The sequence below is a fragment of the Castor canadensis genome, chromosome X (assembly GCF_047511655.1).
Source record: "Castor canadensis chromosome X, mCasCan1.hap1v2, whole genome shotgun sequence".
In the NCBI taxonomy this organism is placed as follows: domain Eukaryota; kingdom Metazoa; phylum Chordata; class Mammalia; order Rodentia; family Castoridae; genus Castor; species Castor canadensis.
In genome coordinates this window covers 126,554,045-126,575,736 of record NC_133405.1, presented here as the reverse complement: position 1 = coordinate 126,575,736, position 21,692 = coordinate 126,554,045, and the positions used below count along the sequence as shown (strand labels likewise).

The following is a 21,692-nucleotide window of genomic DNA, read 5'->3' as shown; positions in this document are numbered from 1 at the left end:
GAAGGGAATCCTTCCTGGAACTGTAAATAAACAAGCTGGGCGGGCCGGAGAGCCTCTGGTGGGAGCGGGGCGCGCACCCAGCAACCAGGAGTGGGGAAGCTTGTGAGAGGAGGGAAGACCCACTTCCCACGTGAATTGTAAACAAACATGGTGGCCGGCAGGAGCAGCAGCACCGCCCAGTAAGCAGAAGCAGGAAAGCTTCTGAAAGTGGCAGTGGGAGGAAAACTTCAGAGGAGAGGGGGGAAGACCCACCTCCCACATGCACTGTAGATAAACACGCAGGCCTGACAATGCGGGGGCAGTGTCACCTTTCCCAGTGCTTGGAAAGGGGAAAGCCTGTAGCAGAGGCTCCTGCACAGGAGAGCTGTGAGCAAACAAAGCCTGTGTGACCAGGTGAGTGCTAGCTCACCCCAGAGATCTGCATAAATAACGCCGCCAGCTACAGCAGGCTGAGAGCAGCAGGCAGGCAAGCCACAGTTGCAGATACCACTCTCAGAACTGTCTCCAGACACTTTTTTTTCTTTTTCTCCCTACCTTTGATGAGAGACAACCGAATTACACCTGCAAGCCGAAAAACTTACTGAAACTGTATTGCATTTGAACTTGGGACACTTGGTGGGGCTTTTTGTGTGTGTGTGTGTGTCTGTGTGTGTGTGTGTAGTTTTGTTCTACTTTATGCATCCCCTTTGATGAGACAATTACAGAACAACATCTGAGGCACCAACTCCAGGACTGGAGATTGAGACGGACACCCAAGTTATTAAGACTGAAACTGCATTGCATATAAACTTGGAAGTTTTTTGGTTTTTTTTTTTTTTGATTTTCTATTTTCCATTTTATTTTAATTCATTTTTATATATAGATATTACTTTCATTTACTTATTTTTTATTTTTCTTATCTTTGATTTTCAATCCTCTCTCTGTCTCTCTAATGTCTGTTCAGCTTACTGTCGATTAGTACACTAACACTCCCTGTTTATACCTTTGAAACTCTGTTGTCTGATACCTTGTTCTGCTTTCTCCCTCTTGTCTGTATATTTGTTTTCCCCTTTTCTTTAACTTCTTGCTTTCCATCTCAGCTCACCCTTCCATTCTAAATATTACCATTGTTATTAAAGAAAATACTTAATTGCACACAGTACAGGGACAGTAACACCAAGGACAATGACGGGAAGACAGAAAAAACAGGGAAACCAGTTTCCCCACAGCAAAAAATTAGTACAGGAACCAGAGGGGAATGAAGGGAACAGAAACTCAGATCCAGACTCCAACAAAATGAAGATAAACTATGCCAAAGGACCCAATGAAGCCCACAAGAATAATTTAAAAGAAGACATACTACAAGTACTCAATAAGAATTTTATAGAGATGATACTGGATAGGGTCAACCAAAATGTACAGGAGACACTCAAGAAATTCCAAGACAATAAAAATAGAGAATTTGAAAAAGCAAAAGAAGAAATAAAGGAAACCATAGAACCACTGTATAAACACCAAAGTGAAACAGAGAACACAATGAATAAATGGATAAATGAACTCAGGACAAAAATAGACAACATTAAAGAAGAAAAATGCCAGGATATGGAAAACCTCAGAAAAAAGAACAAAACAGAACTGCAAAACAAAACGGAAGGCCAATCCAGCAGAATAGAACAAACAGAAGACAGAATCTCAGAACTCGAAGATGAAATGGTAATTAAAGGAAAAACCGAAGAACTATTAATTAAACAAATCAAGACCTGTGAAAAGAAAGTGCAAGAACTCACTGAATCCATCAAAAGATCAAACTTGAGAATCATGGGCATCGAAGAAGGAGAAGAGGTGCAAGCGAAGGGAATGCGTAATATATTCAACAAAATAATAACGGAAAATTTCCCAAATCTAGAGAAAGATATTCCCATACAAATGCAAGAGGCCTCCAGGACACCAAACAGACCAGATCAAAATAGAACTACTCCACGACATATCATCATTAAAACAACAAGTTCAGAAACTAAGGAAAGAATACTGAAGGCTGTAAGAGGGAAAAAACAAGTAACATACAAAGGTAAACCCATCAAAATCACAGCAGACTTCTCAACAGAAACATTAAAAGCAAGAAGAGCGTAGGGTGAGATCTTCTGGGCACTGAATGAAAATAACTTCAACCCCAGGATACTCTACCCAGCAAAGCTATCATTCAAAATAGATGGAGCAATAAAAGTCTTCCATGATAAGCAGAAACTAAAACAATATGTGACCACAAAGCCACCATTACAAAAGATTCTGCAAGGGATCCTGCACACAGAAAGTGACACCCAACTTAACCATGAAAAGACAGGCAGCACCAAACCACAGGATAAGAAAAAGCAAGACAGTAGAGAGTAACATCAAGTTAGGTACACACAATCAAACCTTCAAACAACTAAGACAACTAAATGGCAGGAATCACCACATACCTATCAGTACTAACACTTAATGTTAATGGACTTAATTCACCCATCAAAAGACACCGTTTGACAAAATGGATTAAAAAAGAAGATCCAACAATTTGTTGCTTACAGGAGACTCATCTCACTGACGGAAATAAGCATATGCTTAGGATGAAAGGCTGGAAGAAGATTTACCAAGCCAATGGCCCCCGAAAACAGGCAGGAGTAGCAATACTTATCTCTGACAAAGTAGACTTCAAACCTACATTGATCAAACGAGATAAAGAAGGACATTCCATACTAATAAAAGGGGAAATAGACCAAAAGGAAATAATAATCATCAATCTCTACGCACTCAATGTCAACGCACCCAATTTCATCAAACATACCCTGAAAGACCTAAAAGCATATATAAACGCCAACACAGTGGTTGTGGGAGACTTTAACACCCCATTATCATCAATAGATAGGTCATCCAAACAAAAACTCCATAAAGAAATCCAAGATATAAAATATGCAATAGATCAAGTGGACCTAGTAGATGTCTACAGAACATTTCATCCAACCTCTACAGAATATACATTCTTCTCAGCAGCCCATGGAACCTTCTCCAAAATAGATCATATCCTAGGGCACAAAGCAAGCCTCAGCAAATATAAGAAAATAGAAATAATACCGTGCATACTATCTGACCACAATGCAGTAAAAGTAGAACTCAACAACAAAAGTAAAGACAAAAAACATGCAAACAGCTGGAAACTAAATAACTCATTACTTAATGAACAATGGATCATCGATGCAATAAAAGAGGAAATTAAAAAGTTCCTGGAAGTTAATGAAAATGAAAACACAACCTACCAGAACCTATGGGACACAGCTAAGGCAGTCTTGAGAGGAAAGTTTATAGCCATGAGTGCATATATTAAAAAGATTGAAAGATCCCAAATCAATGACCTAATGATACATCTCAAACTCCTAGAAAAACAAGAACAAGCAAATCCCAAAACAAATAGAAAGAGAGAAATAATAAAAATAAGAGCTGAAATCAATGAAATAGAAACCAAAAAAACCATACAAAGAATTAATGAAACAAAAAGTTGGTTCTTTGAAAAAATAAACAAGATCGATAGACCCCTGGCAAGCCTGACTAAAATGAGGAGAGAAAAAACCCAAATTAGTAGAATTAGGAATGCAAAAGGGGAGATAACAACAAACACCATGGAAGTCCAGGAAATCATCAGAGACTACTTCGAGAACATATATTCAAATAAATTTTAAAATCTTAAAGAAATGGACAGATTTCTAGATACATATGATCATCCAAAACTGAACCAAGAGGAAATTAATCACCTGAATAGACCTATAACACAAAATGAAATTGAAGCAGCAATCAAGAGTCTCCCCAAAAAGAAAAGTCCAGGACCTGATGGATTCTCTGCTGAATTCTATCAGACTTTTAAAGAAGAATTGATACCAACCCTCCTTAAACTGTTCCATGAAATAGAAAGGGAAGGAAAACTGCCAAACACATTTTATGAAGCCAGTATTACACTTATCCCAAAACCAGGCAAAGACACCTCCAAAAAGGAGAACTATAGGCCAATCTCCTTAATGAACATTGATGCAAAAATCCTCAACAAAATAATGGCAAATCAAATTCAGCAACACATCATAAAGATTATTCACCACGACCAAGTAGGCTTCATCCCAGGGATGCAGGGGTGGTTCAACGTACGAAAATCAATAAATGTAATAAACCACATTAACAGAAGCAAAGACAAAAACCACTTGATCATCTCAATAGATGCAGAAAAAGCCTTTGATAAGATCCAACATCATTTCATGATAAAAGCTCTAAGAAAACTAGGAACAGAAGGAAAGTACCTCACATTATAAAAGCTATATATGACAAACCTACAGCCAGCATTATACTTAACGGAGAAAAACTGAAACCATTCCCTCTAAAATCAGGAACCAGACAAGGATGCCCACTATCTCCACTCCTATTCAACATAGTACTGGAATTCCTAGCCAGAGCAATTAGGCAAGAAGAAGGAATAAAAGGAAGACAAATAGGTAAAGAAACTGTCAAAATATCCCTATTTGCAGACGACATGATCCTATACCTTAAAGACCCAAAAAACTCTACTCAGAAGCTTCTAGACATCATCAATAGCTATAGCAAGGTGGCAGGATATAAAATCAACATAGAAAAATCATTAGCATTTCTATACACTAACAATGAGCAAACGGAAAAAGAATGTATGAAAACAATTCCATTTACAATAGCCTCAAAAAAAGTCAAATACCTAGGTGTAAACCTAACAAAAGATGTGAATGACCTCTACAAGGAAAACTATACACTTCTGAAGAAAGAGATTGAGGAAGACTATAGAAAGTGGAGAGATCTCCCATGCTCATGGATTGGTAGAATCAACATAGTAAAAATGTCGATACTCCCTAAAGTAATCTACATGTTGAATGCAATTCCCATCACAATTCCAATGACATTCATTAAAGAGATTGAAAAATCTACTGTTAAATATATATGGAAACAGAAGAGGCCATGAATAGCCAAGGCAATACTCAGTCAAAAGAACAATGCAGGAGGTATCACGATACCTGACTTCAAACTATATTACAAAGCAATAACAATAAAAACAGCATGGTACTGGCACAAAAACAAACATGAAGACCAGTGGAACAGAATAGAGGATCCAGATATGAAGCTACACAACTATAAGCAACTTATCTTTGACAAAGGAGCTAAAAATATACGATGGAGAAATAGCAGCCTCTTCAACAAAAACTGCTGGGAAAACTGGTTAGCAGTCTGCAAAAAACTGAAACTAGATCCATGTATATCACCCTATACCAAGATTAACTCAAAATGGATCAAGGATCTTAATATCAGACCCCAAACTCTAAAGTTGATACAAGAAAGAGTAGGAAATACTCTGTAGTTAGTAGGTATCGGTAAGAACTTTCTCAATGAAACCCCAGCAGCACAGCAACTAAGAGAGAGCATAGATAAATGGGACCTCATAGAACTAAAAAGCTTCTGTTCATCAAAAGAAATGGTCTCTAAACTGAAGAGAACACCCACAGAGTGGGAGAAAATATTTGCCAACTATACATCAGACAAAGGACTGATAACCAGAATATACAGGGAACTTAAAAAACTAAATTCTCCCAAAACTAATGAACCAATAAAGAAATGGGCAGGTGAACTAAACAGAACTTTCTCAAAAGAAGAAATTCAAATGGCCAGAAAACACATGAAAAAATGCTCACCATCTCTAGCAATAAAGGAAATGCAAATTAAAACCATGCCAAGATTCCACCTCACCCCTGTTAGAATAGCCATCATCAGCAACACCACCAACAACAGGTGTTGGCGAGGATGCGGGGAAAAAGGAACCCTCTTACACTGTTGGTGGGAATGTAGACTAGTACAACCACTCTGGAAAAAAATTTGGAGGTTACTTAAAAAGCTGGACATCGATCTACCATTTGATCCAGCAATACCACTCTTGGGGATATACCCAAAAGACTGTTACTCCAGAGGCACCTGCACATCCATGTTTATTGCGGCACTATTCACAATAGCCAAGTTATGGAAACAAGCCAAGATGCCCCACCACTGACGAATGGATTAAGAAAATGTGGTATCTATACACAATGGAATTTTATGCAGCCATGAAGAAGAACGAAATGTTATCATTCGCTGGTAAATGGATGGAATTGGAGAACATCATTCTGAGTGAGGTTAGCCTGGCCCAGAAGACCAAAAATCGTATGTTCTCCCTCATAGGTGGACTTTAGATCAAGGGCAAACACAACAAGGGGATTGGACTATGAGCACATGATAAAAGCGAGAGCACACAAGGAAGGGGTGAGGATAGGTAAGACACCTAAAAAACTAGCTAGCATTTGTTGCCCTTAACGCAGAGAAACTAAAGCAGATACCTTAAAGCAACTGAGGCCAATAGGAAAAGGGGAACAGGTACTAGAGAAAAGGTTAGATCAAAAAGAATTAACCTAGAAGGTAACACCCACGCACAGGAAATCAATGTGAGTCAATGCCCTGTATAGCTATCCTTATCTCAACCAGCAAAAACCCTTGTTCCTTTCTATTATTGCTTATATTCTCTCTACAACAAAATTAGAAATAAGGGCAAAATAGTTTCTGCTGGGTATTGATGGGGGGAGTGGGTGGTAAGGGAGGGGGTGGGGGCAGGGGGGAGAAATGAACCAAGCCTTGGATGCACATATGAATAATAAAAGAAAAATGAAAAAAAAAAAACCCAGTACCATCCCCCCCCCCAAAAAAAAAGAATAGAAAGAATGAAATGGAAAGAAAGAAAAAGAAATGTATCAAAGAGCAGGATCTCCATATGTGTTAGTCTTGTTCATCCAGGTGTCTCCAGTTTCCAGAACACTGCTCAGCACACACCAGTACTCAAAAACATTTTTTTGAATGGCTAAGATATTTTCTCCAGAGCTAGTGAAATATGGCTGCTAATGAACATGGAACCACTCTGCAGCTATGTCCCAGTAGTATTTCCTTCTCACTCCTTTTAGTAAGCAGTTTGTTCTAACATGTGCCGTCTTAACGGAAGACTGAATTCAAATTGCAACTCCAACATTCCTAGCTATGCGACTTTAGGAAGAAACTTCAAGGCCAGTGCCTTGGCTCATGCCTGTAATCCTAGCTACTCAGCAGGCAGAGATCAGAAGGATTACAGTTGGAAGGCAGCCCCCTGGGCAAATAGTTCTGGAGACCCTATCTTGAGAAAAGAAAAAAAAATCACACAAAAAAGTGCTGGCTGAGTGGCTCAAGCTGCCAAGAAAAACAAAAACAAAAACTTCAATCCTCTGACTCAATTTGAGGTACAAAAAATAAAGATCTCACCTATGAATGCACAGTCTACTGTGGAGGAGAAAACCTATGAACAAACGTTTGTCAGGCAGTGTCAGTGTGCTGTGAAAAAAATGAGGCAGATGAGGGTGTGTTGCTATTTTATAAAGAAAGGGTGGTTAGGGACAGATAAAGGTTTGAAAAATATCCTAATGTTTTTCAAACTTCAAGTTGTGACTAAGTGCGATGACAAAATCCATTTAGAGTGTGATCTGTATTTTAGAAATGAATAAAATAGCAGAATGCACCACGTATTACAGGTCAGCGCTGTTTTTGTGTAACTTGTTGGTTTATATACCCGTGTATTAACTAGTCTGCAAGACAGCAGGCCTTGGAGAAAGTGGTGGGTAATGCAGGGGAAGCTTTGAGGTAAGCAGGCTGGGGAACAGCACCAATCCAGGCCTCTTTTTGTTAAGATAATGCATGCCTTCTGTGTGCACCAATTTGTACCTTACTCGAGAAACAGGAGAGGCCTGGTGCTGGTGGCTCACGCCTGTAATTCTAGCTACTCAGGAAGCAGAGATCAGGAGGATGGAGGTTCAAAGCCAACCCTGGGCAAATAGTTTGAGAGATGCTATCTCGAAAAAACCCCTCATAAAAAATGGCTGGTGGAGTGGCTCAAGGTGAAGGCCCTTGATAGAACAATAATGCCACCATTTTATAAATTAGCAGCACCTCATGGAAAATGGAGCCATTCCCCCCCTTAACAAGGTTTCTCGTGTTCCCAAAAACAAGCTCCACCTCCATCAGGGACCCCCGGCGTATGCGCCAACCCCTTACCCTTCCTCTCCTATAAAAGGCCATGCCTGGCCTGAACCCCTTCCCTTCTGTCCTTTCTTCTTCCTGCATTACCTCGTACCTGCCATTAAACCCTGCCCTTGGACATGAGTTTTCTCGTGAGTTTTCTTTGTGTGGCGTTTTTCCTAACATTTGGTGCCGAGACCCGGGATCGGGTTGAGTTCCCGGCACTGAATTTGCTCTCCCGGCTTTCCTCTGGGATCTGAGCTGCTTTACCGGGACCCCCGATCCTAGAAAGCGCCGCTCTCTCACTAGCTCACAGGGAAGTTCCTCCGCCCCAGCGCGCCTCCAACCACCATCCACCACCGGCCAATCTTCCCTCAAGGTCCTCTCTCCCTCGGTGAGTCCTCCTCGCACGCAGAGCTGTGATCTCTCTCTCTCTCTCTCTCAGCTCACTTTTGTCCTGGGAACCAGGTTCCCCACTAGGGACTGTGGCCCACCCTGTGGTAAAGACGTTCCCTCTGGGTATTGTGTTCCACATCTCTCTCTCTCTCCTGAGGACCTGATATTTCGGGGACGCCCACCATATCTCTCCTCAGGTCAGGCCTCACCATGGGAGTTGGACCTTCCAAAATTCCCTCAGACTCTCCATTGGGATGTCTCCTGGCCAACCTTGGGCCCCTACGCCTCACGCCTGATCTTAAGCCACGAAAGCTCATTTTTCTCTGTAATCGGGCCTGGCCCCAATATCCATTGGACAATGCCTCCAAATGGCCACTTAATGGCACTTTTGATCCCAATATTTTAAGGGATCTATACAATTTCTGTGAGCGCACTGGCAAATGGAAGGAACTTCTCTACGTCCAATCCTTTTCCTATCTCCACACCAAATCTTCCCTCTGTACCTCCTGTTCCCCTGCACAGGTCCTATTAGCTTCTAAACCAGTCTCAAAACCAGCCAAATCCTTCTCTGAATCCTCTCCTGACTCTGAAGCTTTCCCTTCTTTTGACCCTGCTAACGAGCCTCCACCTTATCAAAGACAGGCTTCCATTGTTCAGCCATCGGCTCCTGCCCCTCCTCCCGCTTCTCCTCCTGCCCCTCCTCCCTCTTCTCCTCCCGCCCCTTCTTCTGCTCCTCCTTCCACTCCTCCTCCTGCTCCTCCTACCGCCCCTCCTTCTGCCCGCCCTTCCACTCACCTGGGACCACAGGATCCCATGAGCCCCCCACCCACACTCGCTCTCATGGGCCCCCCAGTCAGCCAGTTTCCATCTACCCTCTCCCGGAAGTGGTTGGAGTGGAAGGCATTGTGAGGGTCCACGTTCCCTTTTCTCTCGCTGACCTCTCTCAGAGAGAAAAGCGCCTTGGCTCCTTCACCACTAACCCTGATTCTTATGTTAAGGAATTTCAATATTTGGCTCAATCCTATGACCTTACTTGGCATGACATCTATCTCATTCTTTCCTCCACCCTCCTCCCAGAGGAGAAACAACGGGTCTGGGACACGGCTAGGGCACGTGCAGATGAGGTCCATCGCACCACCCCCACCCATCCTGTAGGAGCTACAGCGGTCCCTACTGAGGAGCCTCATTGGAATTACCAAACCGGTGACAGAACGCTTAGGGATCAGATGGTTACCTGTTTAGTGGTGGGATTAAAGAAGTCGGCCCAAAAGGTTGTTAATTTTGATAAGCTTAGAGAAATCCAACAAGAAAAAGGAAAATCCAGCTAGTTTCTTGTCCCAGCTCACAGAGGCACTACGACGCCATACAAAAGTTGACCCTGAAACTAAGGATGGGACAATTATCCTTATGACCCATTTTATCTCCCAGTCAGCTCCAGATATCAGAAAAAAGCTCAAAAGGCTAGAAAATGGCCCTCAGACTCCACAGGCTGAAATTTTAAACGTGGCCTTCAAAGTCTATAATTACCGAGAAGAACAACAAAGGGCTGATAAGGAGAGGAGAGATAAGGCTAAATTCCAGATGTTGGCACAAGCCCTCTGGCAAAAGCCTCCGACCTCTAACTCCCGAGGCCAGGGAAAATCCCGAACACCTTCCGGCCCATGTTTTTGGTGTGGCCTTGAGGGATACTGTGCTTGTCCTAAACCACGACGCCCACCGGGGCCATGTCCTAAGTGCAAACAGGAGGGCCACTGGGCAATGGACTGCCCTTCCACCCCTCAAGGCGGAGGGTCTAAGCCCCCCCACCGTCCCTCCTCCCTAACTGATCTTCTAGGACTGGCGACTGCGGCTGAGGACTTACGGAGCCCAGGACTCCCAGGCCCGACGACCATAACTTCACGGGAGCCCAGGGTAATGGCCATTATTGACGGTAGGCTTATCTCTCTCCTCCTGGACACTGGCGCCACTTTTTCTGCCTTGCTGGAGTTCTGGGGACCTACCAAGCCTTCTTTAACCTCCATAGTCAGGGTGGAGGGAACTCCTACCCAGCCCTTAATGACTTTTCCTCTAACCTGCATACTGGGAGATACACTTTTTACTCACTCCTTCCTAGTCCTCCCTAATTGCCCCACCCCACTCTTGGGAAGGGACATTTTGTCAAAATTCCATGCCACTCTCACCTTACACCCACCTCCTCTTAAGCCGCGACCCATTAACCCCTTGTCTCCATCCTCTCAGCCCCTCCTTGCCATCATGGGCGCTCTGCTTCCACAAGCCTCTCCCGACCCCTTGCCCTTACCTGCTACACTGGTAGATCCCATTGTGTGGGACCTCCAGAACCCTGCAGTCGCTACCCATCATGAGCCAATCTTTATTACTCTCGAGGACCCCTCTGTTTTCCCAAACCAACCTCAATATCACATCTCTCTAATCCACTTACAGGGATTAAAGCCTATCATCTCAGAGCTTCTCTCTAAGGGCCTTCTTCGCCCAACCCACTCCCCCTATAACACTCCTATTCTGCCTGTAAAAAAGCCCAATGGGTCTTATCGGCTGGTACAGGACCTCCGCTTAATCAATGCAGCAGTGATTCCTATACACCCGGTGTACCCAACCCCTATACTCTCCTGTCTCTCATCCCTGGTACCACCACCCACTTCACAGTCCTGGACCTAAAAGATGCTTTCTTCACTATCCCTGTCCACTCACAGTCCCAAAACCTGTTTGCCTTCACCTGGACTGATCCAGATTCTCATACTTCCCAACAACTGACCTGGACTGTTCTGCCTCAGGGGTTCCGGGACAGTCCCCACCTCTTTGGCCAAGCTCTGGCTAGGGATCTCCTTACCCTCCATCTCTCCCCAAGTAAACTCCTCCAGTATGTAGATGGTCTCCTGCTCTGCAGCCCCTCGCTCGAGGATAGCCAACAACACACTGCCCTCCTGCTTAATTTTCTGGGAAAAAAGGGATACCGGGTGTCCCCTAACAAGGCTCAACTGTCTCTCACCCAGGTAACTTACCTGGGCCTATCTATCTCCCCTACACATAAGGCTATCACCACAGATCATAAGGCCTTGCTAGCCTCTCTCTCTGCCCCCACCACTAAGGCTGAAGTTCTCTACTTTCTTGGCCTGGCTGGCTATCTCAGAGCCTGGGTGCCCAACTTCAGTCTAATGGCCAAACCTCTATATGAGGCATCCAAGGGTTCCATTCAAGAGCCCCTGGACCCCTCTCAGCCTGTATCAAGTCATTTTAAAACCCTCTTACAAGCCCTATTACAAGCCCCGGCACTTCGCTTGCCAGACCTCACTCGTCCCTTCGTCCTTTATGTTTCTGAGAGGCAAGGGTTTGCCCTAGGAGTTCTGGGACACAACATAGGGCCCTCCTTCGCTCCAGTAGCATACCTCTCCAAACAGTTAGACCCCACAACCAGGGGATGGGCCCCATGCCTCAGGGCCCTGGCTGCCGCCTCTCTCTTAATCCAGGAAAGCAAAAAACTTACCTTTGGGTCCCCCCTTACTGTTTACTCCCCCCATAGCCTCTCGGAACTCCTCACGTATAAGGGACTTTATTCCATGCCCCCTTCTCGTACCCTATCCCTCCAGGTGGCCTTGGTCGAGGATCCCACTCTAACTTTCATTTCATGTCCCCCACTTAACCCAGCTACTCTTCTTCCTCTCTCTTCAACACCCCTAGTTCACTCCTGCCCTGAGATCCTTGAAGAGCTCCTTCCCTGTCCAGACCACATTCAGGAGGGCACCCTTTCTCAGGCTGACTACACTTGGTTCATTGATGGCAGCTCCTTCATTCACAATGGACAGCGAAGAGCTGGATATGCCATCGTGTCTGAGTCTGCCATCATTGAGGCATGCCCTCTCCCTTTGGGCTCTACTTCCCAGAAGGCAGAACTGACTGTCCTGGCCAGAGCTCTAACTCTGGCAAAAGACAAAACTGTCAACATTTATACTGACTCTAAGTATGCATTTCACACTTTACTATCCCACTCCGCTATCTGGAAGGAAAGGGGATTCCTAACTACAAGGGGAACTCCCATTATCAATGCTGCCTTAATAGCCCAAGTCCTAGAGGCTTCACACCTTCCTTCCCGGGTGGGTATTACTCATTGCAAAGCCCACCAGACTGACTCCTCCATAATTACCAGAGGAAATAACCGAGCGGATACAGAGGCCAAGCGAGCAGCCCTCCAAACTGCACCCCAATTGGCCATGTACCCCCTTGCCCCTGCTTCCTCCCCTCCTCTCACTAAACTCTCTCCCCCCTTCTGAGGTTAAAACCCTTATCTCCTATTTACATACGCTTTTTCATCCTAACCTTCATGCTCTTTACACCTTCCTTCGCCAATCCCTTTCCCTATCTCCAGGAGACATACAATACCTTAAACAGATTACCCAATCCTGCTCAATTTGCCAGCGCACAAACCCCAACTCCAATATTAGGCCCCCTCCCTTTCCTACCCACCAAGCCAGGGGATGTCTCCATGCTGTGGATTGGCAGGTGGACTTCACACATATGCCTCCAATAAAGAGGATTAAGTACCTCCTGGTATTGGTAGACACCTTCACGGGATGGGTGGAGGCCTTCCCTACGACCAATAAAAAGGCCTCCACAGTAACAACGATTTTAGTCACAGACATCATCCCATGGTTTGGTCTCCCAGCCTCTATCCAGTCAGACAACGGGCCTGAGTTTGTTTCCTCTATTTCCCAAAAATTGGCACAAGCCTTAAATATTCACTGGCGGTTTCACATTCCCTATCATCCCCAATCTTCAGGTAAAGTCGAACATGCCAATCGCACACTAAAAAATACTCTCACCAAACTCTCCCTCGAGCTCCATCTAGACTGGACAAAGCTCCTACCCCTAGTCCTTCTCCACCTCCGGGCCCTCCCTAAAAGACCGCTCATGCTCAGCTCCTTTGAGCTCCTCTATGGCCGTCCACTTCTCCCTATCATGGTTCAGCCAGAACCCCCTAACATTCCCCCCACTCTCCTCAATCCTCTCCTCACTTTTCTTCGCTCTCTCCTTTGGTCGCATGCTCATGATCAGTTACCACAGCCCTCTGACACCACCAAAATAACTCCCTCCCTCCAAATGGGAGATCTAGTTTATCTAAAAAGTACAGCCACACCTGGCCACCTGCAGGAAAAGTGGAGAGGCCCATTTAAGGTTGTCCTCACTACACCCACGGCTGCTAAGCTAGCAGGACTTCCCTCCTGGGTACATGTTCAAAATCTAAAATTGGCAGCCCCACAAAAGACCTACCAATCTCTTCTTACAGGACCAACAAAAATAAAGATCTCCTGCCTTCCCAAGATCCCAGAAGACAGAGACACACTCAAGGAGACTCCCAGGGCATAAGCAGGAGCCCTATGCCTGGGGACCTGGCATCTCACCTACTCACTCTTTATACTTCCCCCTCCCATTCTTTCCTGTCAGTGCCTGCCCATGCTTTTACTCTTTCCTATATAAACTCTCTCTGAGGTTTTAGATTTCCCACCCCCCAGTATAATCAGCCTCCCTCCTTTTCATACCTTTGTCTCCCTTACTTCATAGATTGGATAGCCTATCTACCTCTCCAAGGTACTCTCTCAGACTTTACTCCTGAAGAAATCTACTCATTTTCCAACATACTCTAAGCTCTACTGTAAACCACTCCATCCCTTCCTGTGGGTAATTCTTGTCCTTGTCCCTTCCCTCCTGAGTATTGGCCTGTGGGTAACTTCTCCCCCTGAGTGGAGATGGCCCCATCATGCAGCTCTCTGTTTTGGATACCTCGCCCTGTGCGCCTTACTCTTTGTGCTCTCTTCTTTCTTATGACCTGTACCCTTGTGAGCCCCAAACTTCCCCCCTGCCCATGCACCTCATCTTATTCATACCAGCACAGGGCTTGCTACGATACAGCTACTCCATGTACAATGTGGGGCAAACCGCACTGGACTGCAAGGAGTAAAGGCAGCAACGCAGGCTATACTTGCTTTGGAAATCGTGGGCAACAAGTGTGCTGGACTGAGCTCACACATTATGGTATGTCTGATGGAGGAGGAGTCCAAAATCAGGCATACAAGAAGGTCCTCCGCACCCAGGTACCTCAGGTTCTTGACAACCTATTCTTTCCCACCAGAAAGCCTCTCAAAATTCCTTTACAAACACTGTCCCTTTCTGAAACCCTTCTCCTCCAGGTCATAAATACCACTCATCAACTACTCAACCACACTAATCCTACTCTAGCCCGTGGTTGTTGGATGTGTCAGCGAACTGGCCCTTCTCAGGTCATCGCCAGCCCCATAAATATTTCCATACCTCTTACCTTACACTGTTCCTTCACCAAAGGCCCACTGCCTCCACCCTTTCCCCAGTTCCCCTCTTCCAGCCAGCCCCTCTCTGCCTACAGAGTTCCTCAGGGATAGTCGAGGTAGGTTCCCTGGTGACAAAAAAATGTCACACTACTAGGGCAGCCAACAAAACCGGGAACAATATCTGTTGCCCCCCTAGGACTCTCTTTTTATGTGGTCAGAGTGTATATCCCTGTTTACCCCAAGCCTGGAAGGGCATCTGCACTCTGGTATTTTTGGTCCCTGACATGGACATTATTACAGAAGATAAGGACCTACCCATCCCCCTCACCACGCATCTTCGATCAAAACGGGCAATCCAGGCCATTCCCTTGTTAGCCACCCTGGGAATAACGGCTGCCATGGGAACGGGGGCTGCAGGAATAGGGACTTCTCTCCACTACCACACAAAACTCTCCAATCAATTGATAAGTGATCTACAAACGGTGGCCGAATCTATCCTAACCCTACAAAAACAACTTGACTCCCTAGCCTCAGTTGTATTCCAAAACCGACGAGGGCTTGACCTGCTCACTGCAGAAAAGGGTGGTCTCTGCCTATTTTTACAAGAGGAGTGCTGCTTCTATGTTAACCAGTCGAGAGTAGTAAAAAATAAAATTAGGCAACTCCAAGAACAACTAGAAAAACGGAGAAGGGAGTTGGAGGACTCTTGGAATCCTCTAGGGAACAACATTTTGCAGTGGTTCTCCTGGTTAATGCCCATCCTAATGCCTGTGTTTCTTGCTCTCATATTCCTAAGCTTCCTCCCTTGTATCATAAGAACAATACAAAGATTTCTTTTAGACCGTATGTCTGCTATTGCTAACCAAATTTAACCAATTGTACCTCCAGGGATACCAACCTCTCCAAAACCGCCTGGAAAACTACTGTGAAGGCCCCATCCAGGACGCCACAGGAGCCTGAGGATCCCGCCCCACACAACGCCCCCTGCCAGCAGGAAGCAGTTAAAGAGCTCGATGCTTTGCCCCAATTCCTGATCCTCAGCCCCTATCTTCATTATTATTAAAGAAAAATGGGGAAATGATAGAACAATAATACCGCCATTTTATAAATTAGCGGCACCTCATGGAAAAATGGAGCCATTCCCCCCCTTAACAAGGTTTCTCGTGCTCCCAAAAACAAGCTCCACCTCCATCAGGGACCCCCGGCGTATGTGCCAACCCCTTACCCTCCCTCTCCTATAAAAGGCCATGCCTGGCCTGAACCCCTTCCCTTTTGTCCTTTCTTCTTCCTGCGCTACCTCGTACCTGCCATTAAACCCTGCCCTTGGACGTGAGTTTTCTCGTGAGTTTTCTTTGTGTGGCGTTTTTCCTAACAGCCCTGAGTTCAAGGCCAGTACCACAAAACAAACAAACAAACCAAAAGAAACAGGAGAAAAACCACAGGAAAAGTGTCCCCCCCCTCACCCCCCAAAAAAAACCATGAGACCACAGCTAAGAGTTTGGGTCAGCAAGCAAGTCAAGAGAGAAAACGGATACTGTATTTCTACTTAAAAAAAAAAAAAAGCACCTGATGGAAAAAAGACGAAAAAAAAAATGTGCAATTGACAAATTCAATTTAACAGGGACAAAAAATCCAAAGCTAAGGAAACACGGCAGTCCAGGACAGTTTGGGTTAAGGTGTAGGATACTGTGTGATAGTCTCAGAAACTTCCAAAATACCTGCTCTGTACTTCCTGACCCCCAATGAGGTAGTCGGTGTAAAGAAGTAATATTGTCTGGGAAGATTTCTTTTCTCTGTCCTTTAAACATTTAATAGTGTGGAAATCATGCCTACTACCCAAACTGGTAAATTATATTAAAAGGAGACAGAAAATTGTTTCCAAAGCCTTTTCTTGCTGAGCACGTGAAGTTCCCAGTGAAGCTGAGATGCACGCCACCAATTCTATGACAGGTGGACAGACTACGTAGGTGTCTCTGTTTGGCTCTTGAGAAGAGAATGATTTTTACATTTTCAAGTTGGAAAAAACCAAAAGAATATTTTGCGACCTGTGAAAAGTCTATGAAATTCAAATTTCAGTGTCTATGGTTTTACTGGAACCCGGCCAGGTTTATCCATATTGTCTGTGGCTGCTGTCGCCCTGCAAACCTAAAATATGGTTCCGTTTTAGAAACCGTTTCCCCATCAGTGTCCTACGACAGGAGGGATCTATCCTGAAACACCCTGCAACCCTCTCCCCTGTCCAGCCAGCCCCCTGGCATTAGTCACAAGATTCCTGGAGCTGCTGGGGCGGGGCGGGGGCGATATAATAACGACTTGTACCTTATGGGGAACAGAGACACAGGCAGTCACTTTTATAGAAAGCAATCTGACTGGCCCTGCCACCGACTGCAGTCACTTCACCTCTGGGTTTGTTTCCCCATCAGAGAGTGGGCACCTCAGCACCTGCATGACTGACTTCGGGCATGAAGGGACTTGGAGAGGTTTCACCCAGTGTCCCATCCCGGAGTGCTTTTGCAAGGGGAGTCTCGGGGTCTGCACGCACCTCGTTCCCTTTGCACGTGGGCACCTCGGCCGCCGCCTCATCCACCCCACCTCTGTGCTCTCTCGTCCGCTTTTGGTCTCCTGGCCCCTTTCTCCTCAGCCCCACACGCTCCTAGGCCACAAGGCTGCAGGCCAGGACTCAGGGAAGGCTATGAGGTCAGCCCAGCCCAGCCGGCTCCCTCCAGCTAGCACAGATGCCGGTGGGGGTGGGGGAGTCACCCTGGGACCCCTGTCGGTGACAAGAATGACTCAGCAGGGGCCTGGGCTGCGGCTGGCTTAGGAACGTCTCGGCAGTAATGACAATCAAAATCGCCAGAAGCACAAAGGCTGCAAACCGACACTTTAAGGACCCAGACTTGCGAACAAAGGAAATTGTCATTTAAATGGCCTTCAGCCCACCCGCGGTCAGGAGGCCTGGGCCCCCACAGGCCGCACCTTTAGCCTAACCTGGCAGCGGCTTAAGGCATGAAACGCCCATGGCCTCTGCCCCTGGGAACCAGCAAAGGCCAGTCGGCTGGACCGGATCGTTTGCGGGGTGCAGAGACCTGCGTGTCGGTGATTATCGGGAGACTTGGAGAGCACTGTAATCTCTCGAGAACAGGAACCATTTTCCTCTCTCGCTCTGAGATTTCGTTTGGCCAAGGCGGCTGCAGCCTCCCCGCACCCCTCCCCCACCGCGGCGCCTGGGCAGCTTCGAGCGACCACGCCCCGCGGGCCCCAAGGCTGCTCGGCCGTGAGGCTCCCAGCCCCCGTGCAGCCAGCACACCGCGCCTCCACTCGCCCCACCCTCCCGCGCCCCCATCCACCCCCGCGGTCAGCCTTGGGAGCGCCGGGCAAGTTCTAGCGCCTGCGCCTCACTAACTTCCTGCCGCGGAACGCCCCACCCACCTCCCCAAAGGCCCGCCTCCGAACCGCGCGTGAAACCCGCCCGCCGCACGCCATTGGCTGACGCGGCGCAGCCGTTGGCTCCCAGGCCCGCCCTTCTACCGCCGCTCATTTTTCCCAGGGCAGCTGCGCCTGCTTGGGGAGCTCAGGTTGAAGTCTCTTTCAAGAAATGCAGAAATGTGGCCCGGAATGTTAGGAATGAGAGGCAAAGATCACCACACATTCTGTCAAGTGCTTGGATATTCCCAGTTCCCATGACTTGGACACTTCCAGTGCCCCTGAGTCTCAACAAGAAGGCTCTATCCTACCAAGCCTTTCCTATGTCCTTTGAAATTAAAGCCTAACATCCAGACATTGTGGGATCCTGGTCTCTCCCAGACTTCTTATCCTGGGAGGCCAGCATTAGTAAGCAGAGAAGGGGATGAAAACCTCACTCATGGCAATCACAGGTAATTTGAGTGAATATAATCATGGCCTGGAGTTGCTGGAATGCCAGAGGCTAGGAAAAACAAATAAGGAGAATTGGACTAAAGGGTTCTTCATGACTAATGTGTAGGGAAAACAATGACCTTCCTGAGCTCTATCCAGCCCTGTGTGCCCTCATAATACCAATGACAAAACTGCTGAGTACTCACTGAAGGGCTTGGACTTTGGGAACCTGTGGCTGTGGGCCAACTGATGGGGGTCCACACATGCCATGCTCCGTCTATACACGGGGTACAGGTACAACTGCATATGCCCAGGACTTGAGAGTTCAGGGGGAAAATTTAGTGCTGTAGCGAGGACAGCCTACCCTTCAGGGGGAAGGGCCTTCAGGGAGAGCAAGTGGCAGAGGAGGACTAAGCCTGGTGGCCGGCCTGGGGCTGAGGAGGGAAGTGTTGGAAGGACTAAGGGCATGGTACTGTGGTGGCCCCAGGGGGCAAGGAGACTTTCTCCACTGTACCAGGCCACCACCCTCTCACTTCTAACACAGCACCAGCCTCAGGACTCACACCTGTCCCAAGATCTGCCCTTCATGTGCCTGGCTTCTGGGCTGTGGTCACAAGGGATTATTCCAAAGGCAAGTGTGACTGTGTTACTGCCCATGGGGAATCCTCTCAGACATGGATCTGTCTTCAAGCTGAAGCCCACACAATCTTCCTGGTGCCATGGGAAGCCCTACTGATGGGGCCCCACCTGCTGTTTTATGCTCCCCACGTCTGGGCCAGCTGCACTGCTGTGAGCATTTGCATGTGCCACCCTCTCCCATCCTGCTGTTCCTGTTTGCAGACCCAATCAAAGGTGGCTCCCCACCCAACCCTGCTGATGACAGGGATGTGGAAGGCAGTGGAGAGGGAGGAACCCACCAAGGAGACGCACTGATCATCCACAACGGAGGAGGGGCACTTGGGAAGTAGAAAAATGTAGCCAAAGGGGGTCTGGGAAGCTTCAGGGGAGTGTATGCTAAAAAGTTACCTCTGACATCTCAGATTTTAAGCAGAAATCTAAGCCTAGTGGAGATTCCTAACTTATAAAAACTGAACATTTTGAAGGACAATTAAAAAAATGATGCTATGCTTAAAAAAGTCGGCATGTTTCCTGTCCTTACTTGCAAATTTGTGATTTTCAAGTGATATTTCTGAGTTCTTGGCTTCATTACATCCAATGACAATTATCTGTGTCAAACCATGTACCCTATTATGATGAGCAGAACACATTAGATCTTGATCTTTTACATTTATATTTCAAGGACTGGGCATTTGAAAGAACTGGAAATTACTTTTAGACAGGATGCTGAGCACTCGTCCCTCAGGAAAGAAGAAAAACCACCAACACACATCAATTGCCCCATGCCATTGTTGTCTATGGCTGGCACGCACTTGGGAGAAAAACAAATTACCCAGTGTCCTTCTTATCAAATAAAAGGAATGACAGCCATGATGCATTTCTGTGAAAGGCTGAATGAAATAAATTCACCAAAGGAGAAATGATAATTGCTTCAATTACATTTAGGGAGCATTTGAGAACAGAATCATGCCAGAACTTTGGTGATTTTGTTTCCTATTACTGCAAGCAGGGTTCCAGGACAGATGAAAATGGTGTGAGCAAGACTGGGATGAGCAAAGGAACTGGCCTCCAGAGATCATAGAGGGGTCTTCTTCCTACCCAATTGAGGGTGACATGCGGCCTGGTTGAGACCACTTTTACTCAAGCCAAAGGCTGAACCACTAAGGTGATTTAAAAGGACAGCTCTTTCATCCTGACACACATGGTTATGCCCCAGCACTTGTGTTGAGTGATTGTACCTGGTGCTTATGGCCATTGGAGATGCAGGGCACAGAGGCATGTATGACATTGCATACTGCAGAAGAAATGCTTCCTGGCAAACCTGTGATGGTCCCCAATCCCTAAAAGCTGGGATCACAAGCCCAGGCCTCTGTTATCCCACCGAAACAAGGAACCACACAATCCCAAGTTCATTATGCTCCAACCTCCAGTACTGATGCCAATCGGCACATTAAGGAGGCCATTCCCCTGAGGTACCTGGAGCACTGACTCACCACTTCTTTCCACACCAAACTCTTTTCCACTCAAAATATGGTGCAAGAGATTCTTCATGTCAAAGGGGCTGAGGTTCATCAAACTCTGAAGCTTCTTCTCCTACAAACAAACATCTTATAAGCGTCTCAGGAAGAGATGGGGCTGGTGGCAGATGATGGCAGAGTTGGTTGGACCTGGGTGGAGTGGGGTAACAAAGCAGGCAGTGACAGGTCTCCCTGTTGAGGATTACCTTACCAGTCCTGTAAGGCCGAAAGGCACTGGTGCTTGGGGACTCTGCATGCTGCTATTTAAATCAGTACAGAAGGTGTTTGATTTCTAGACACAAAGTTTTTCTCATTGTACAGATCCCCGATGTTGGGGTGCGTATTGCAATTGATGTTCATATTTCAATTGGTAGCACTTATCCTGGTGAAGGTGTTACTAATGGGGAGTGACGTCTCACAGTGAGGAGCTTAGCTGTCAGGTGCAGCAAAGGTTCTCATGACGAACTTTGCTTGTGACTCAGCCTCCATGACTTAGGAGCTTTAGTCCACTGTGCTGCATGGCCTGATGGGAGCTACCTCAAATGAAGGAAGCAAGGGAAGGCCACGCTTGCAAGGAGGTAGTGAAAGCCAGCTTAGGAATACTTGAGCTGGGCTTCCCCTCAGTTTAGGGACTCAAGGTTTTGAGGCATGGGGTTGGGGCTGGGGCTAGGCGGGCAGGAGCTGTGGGAGCCAGGGCTTCTTACCTGAGCAGTTCAGACTCCTTGCCAGCTCTGTGGCCATCACCTGAATAATCAGTCCAATCCGGAGCCTGAGCATCTCCACAAAGAGGCTGGGCTGGGCCCGGACATACATGGCCAGGTAAACCACAATCTCCTGATGCAGACACACATGGGGACAGAGCTTCAGAGATGCAGTGGGTGTCCGAGAGGACCCCTGCTGCATCGAGGAAGGC

General features: G+C 46.6%; 2 protein-coding genes across 5 annotated transcripts in view; one reads left to right on the top strand and one right to left on the bottom strand.

The window, feature by feature from the left end:
• The window catches only part of LOC109684825 (serine/threonine-protein phosphatase with EF-hands 1), a 332,462-nt gene that overhangs the window by 113,325 nt on the left and 197,445 nt on the right, over positions 1–21,692 (top strand). The window lies entirely within an intron of this gene.
• The window catches only part of LOC141419506 (phosphorylase b kinase regulatory subunit alpha, liver isoform-like), an 83,676-nt gene that overhangs the window by 20,693 nt on the left and 41,291 nt on the right, over positions 1–21,692 (bottom strand). The window contains 3 exon segments of the mRNA XM_074062293.1: positions 20,756–20,838; positions 20,840–20,855; positions 21,484–21,613. Of these exon segments, the coding sequence (XP_073918394.1) occupies positions 20,756–20,838; positions 20,840–20,855; positions 21,484–21,613 (229 nt within the window).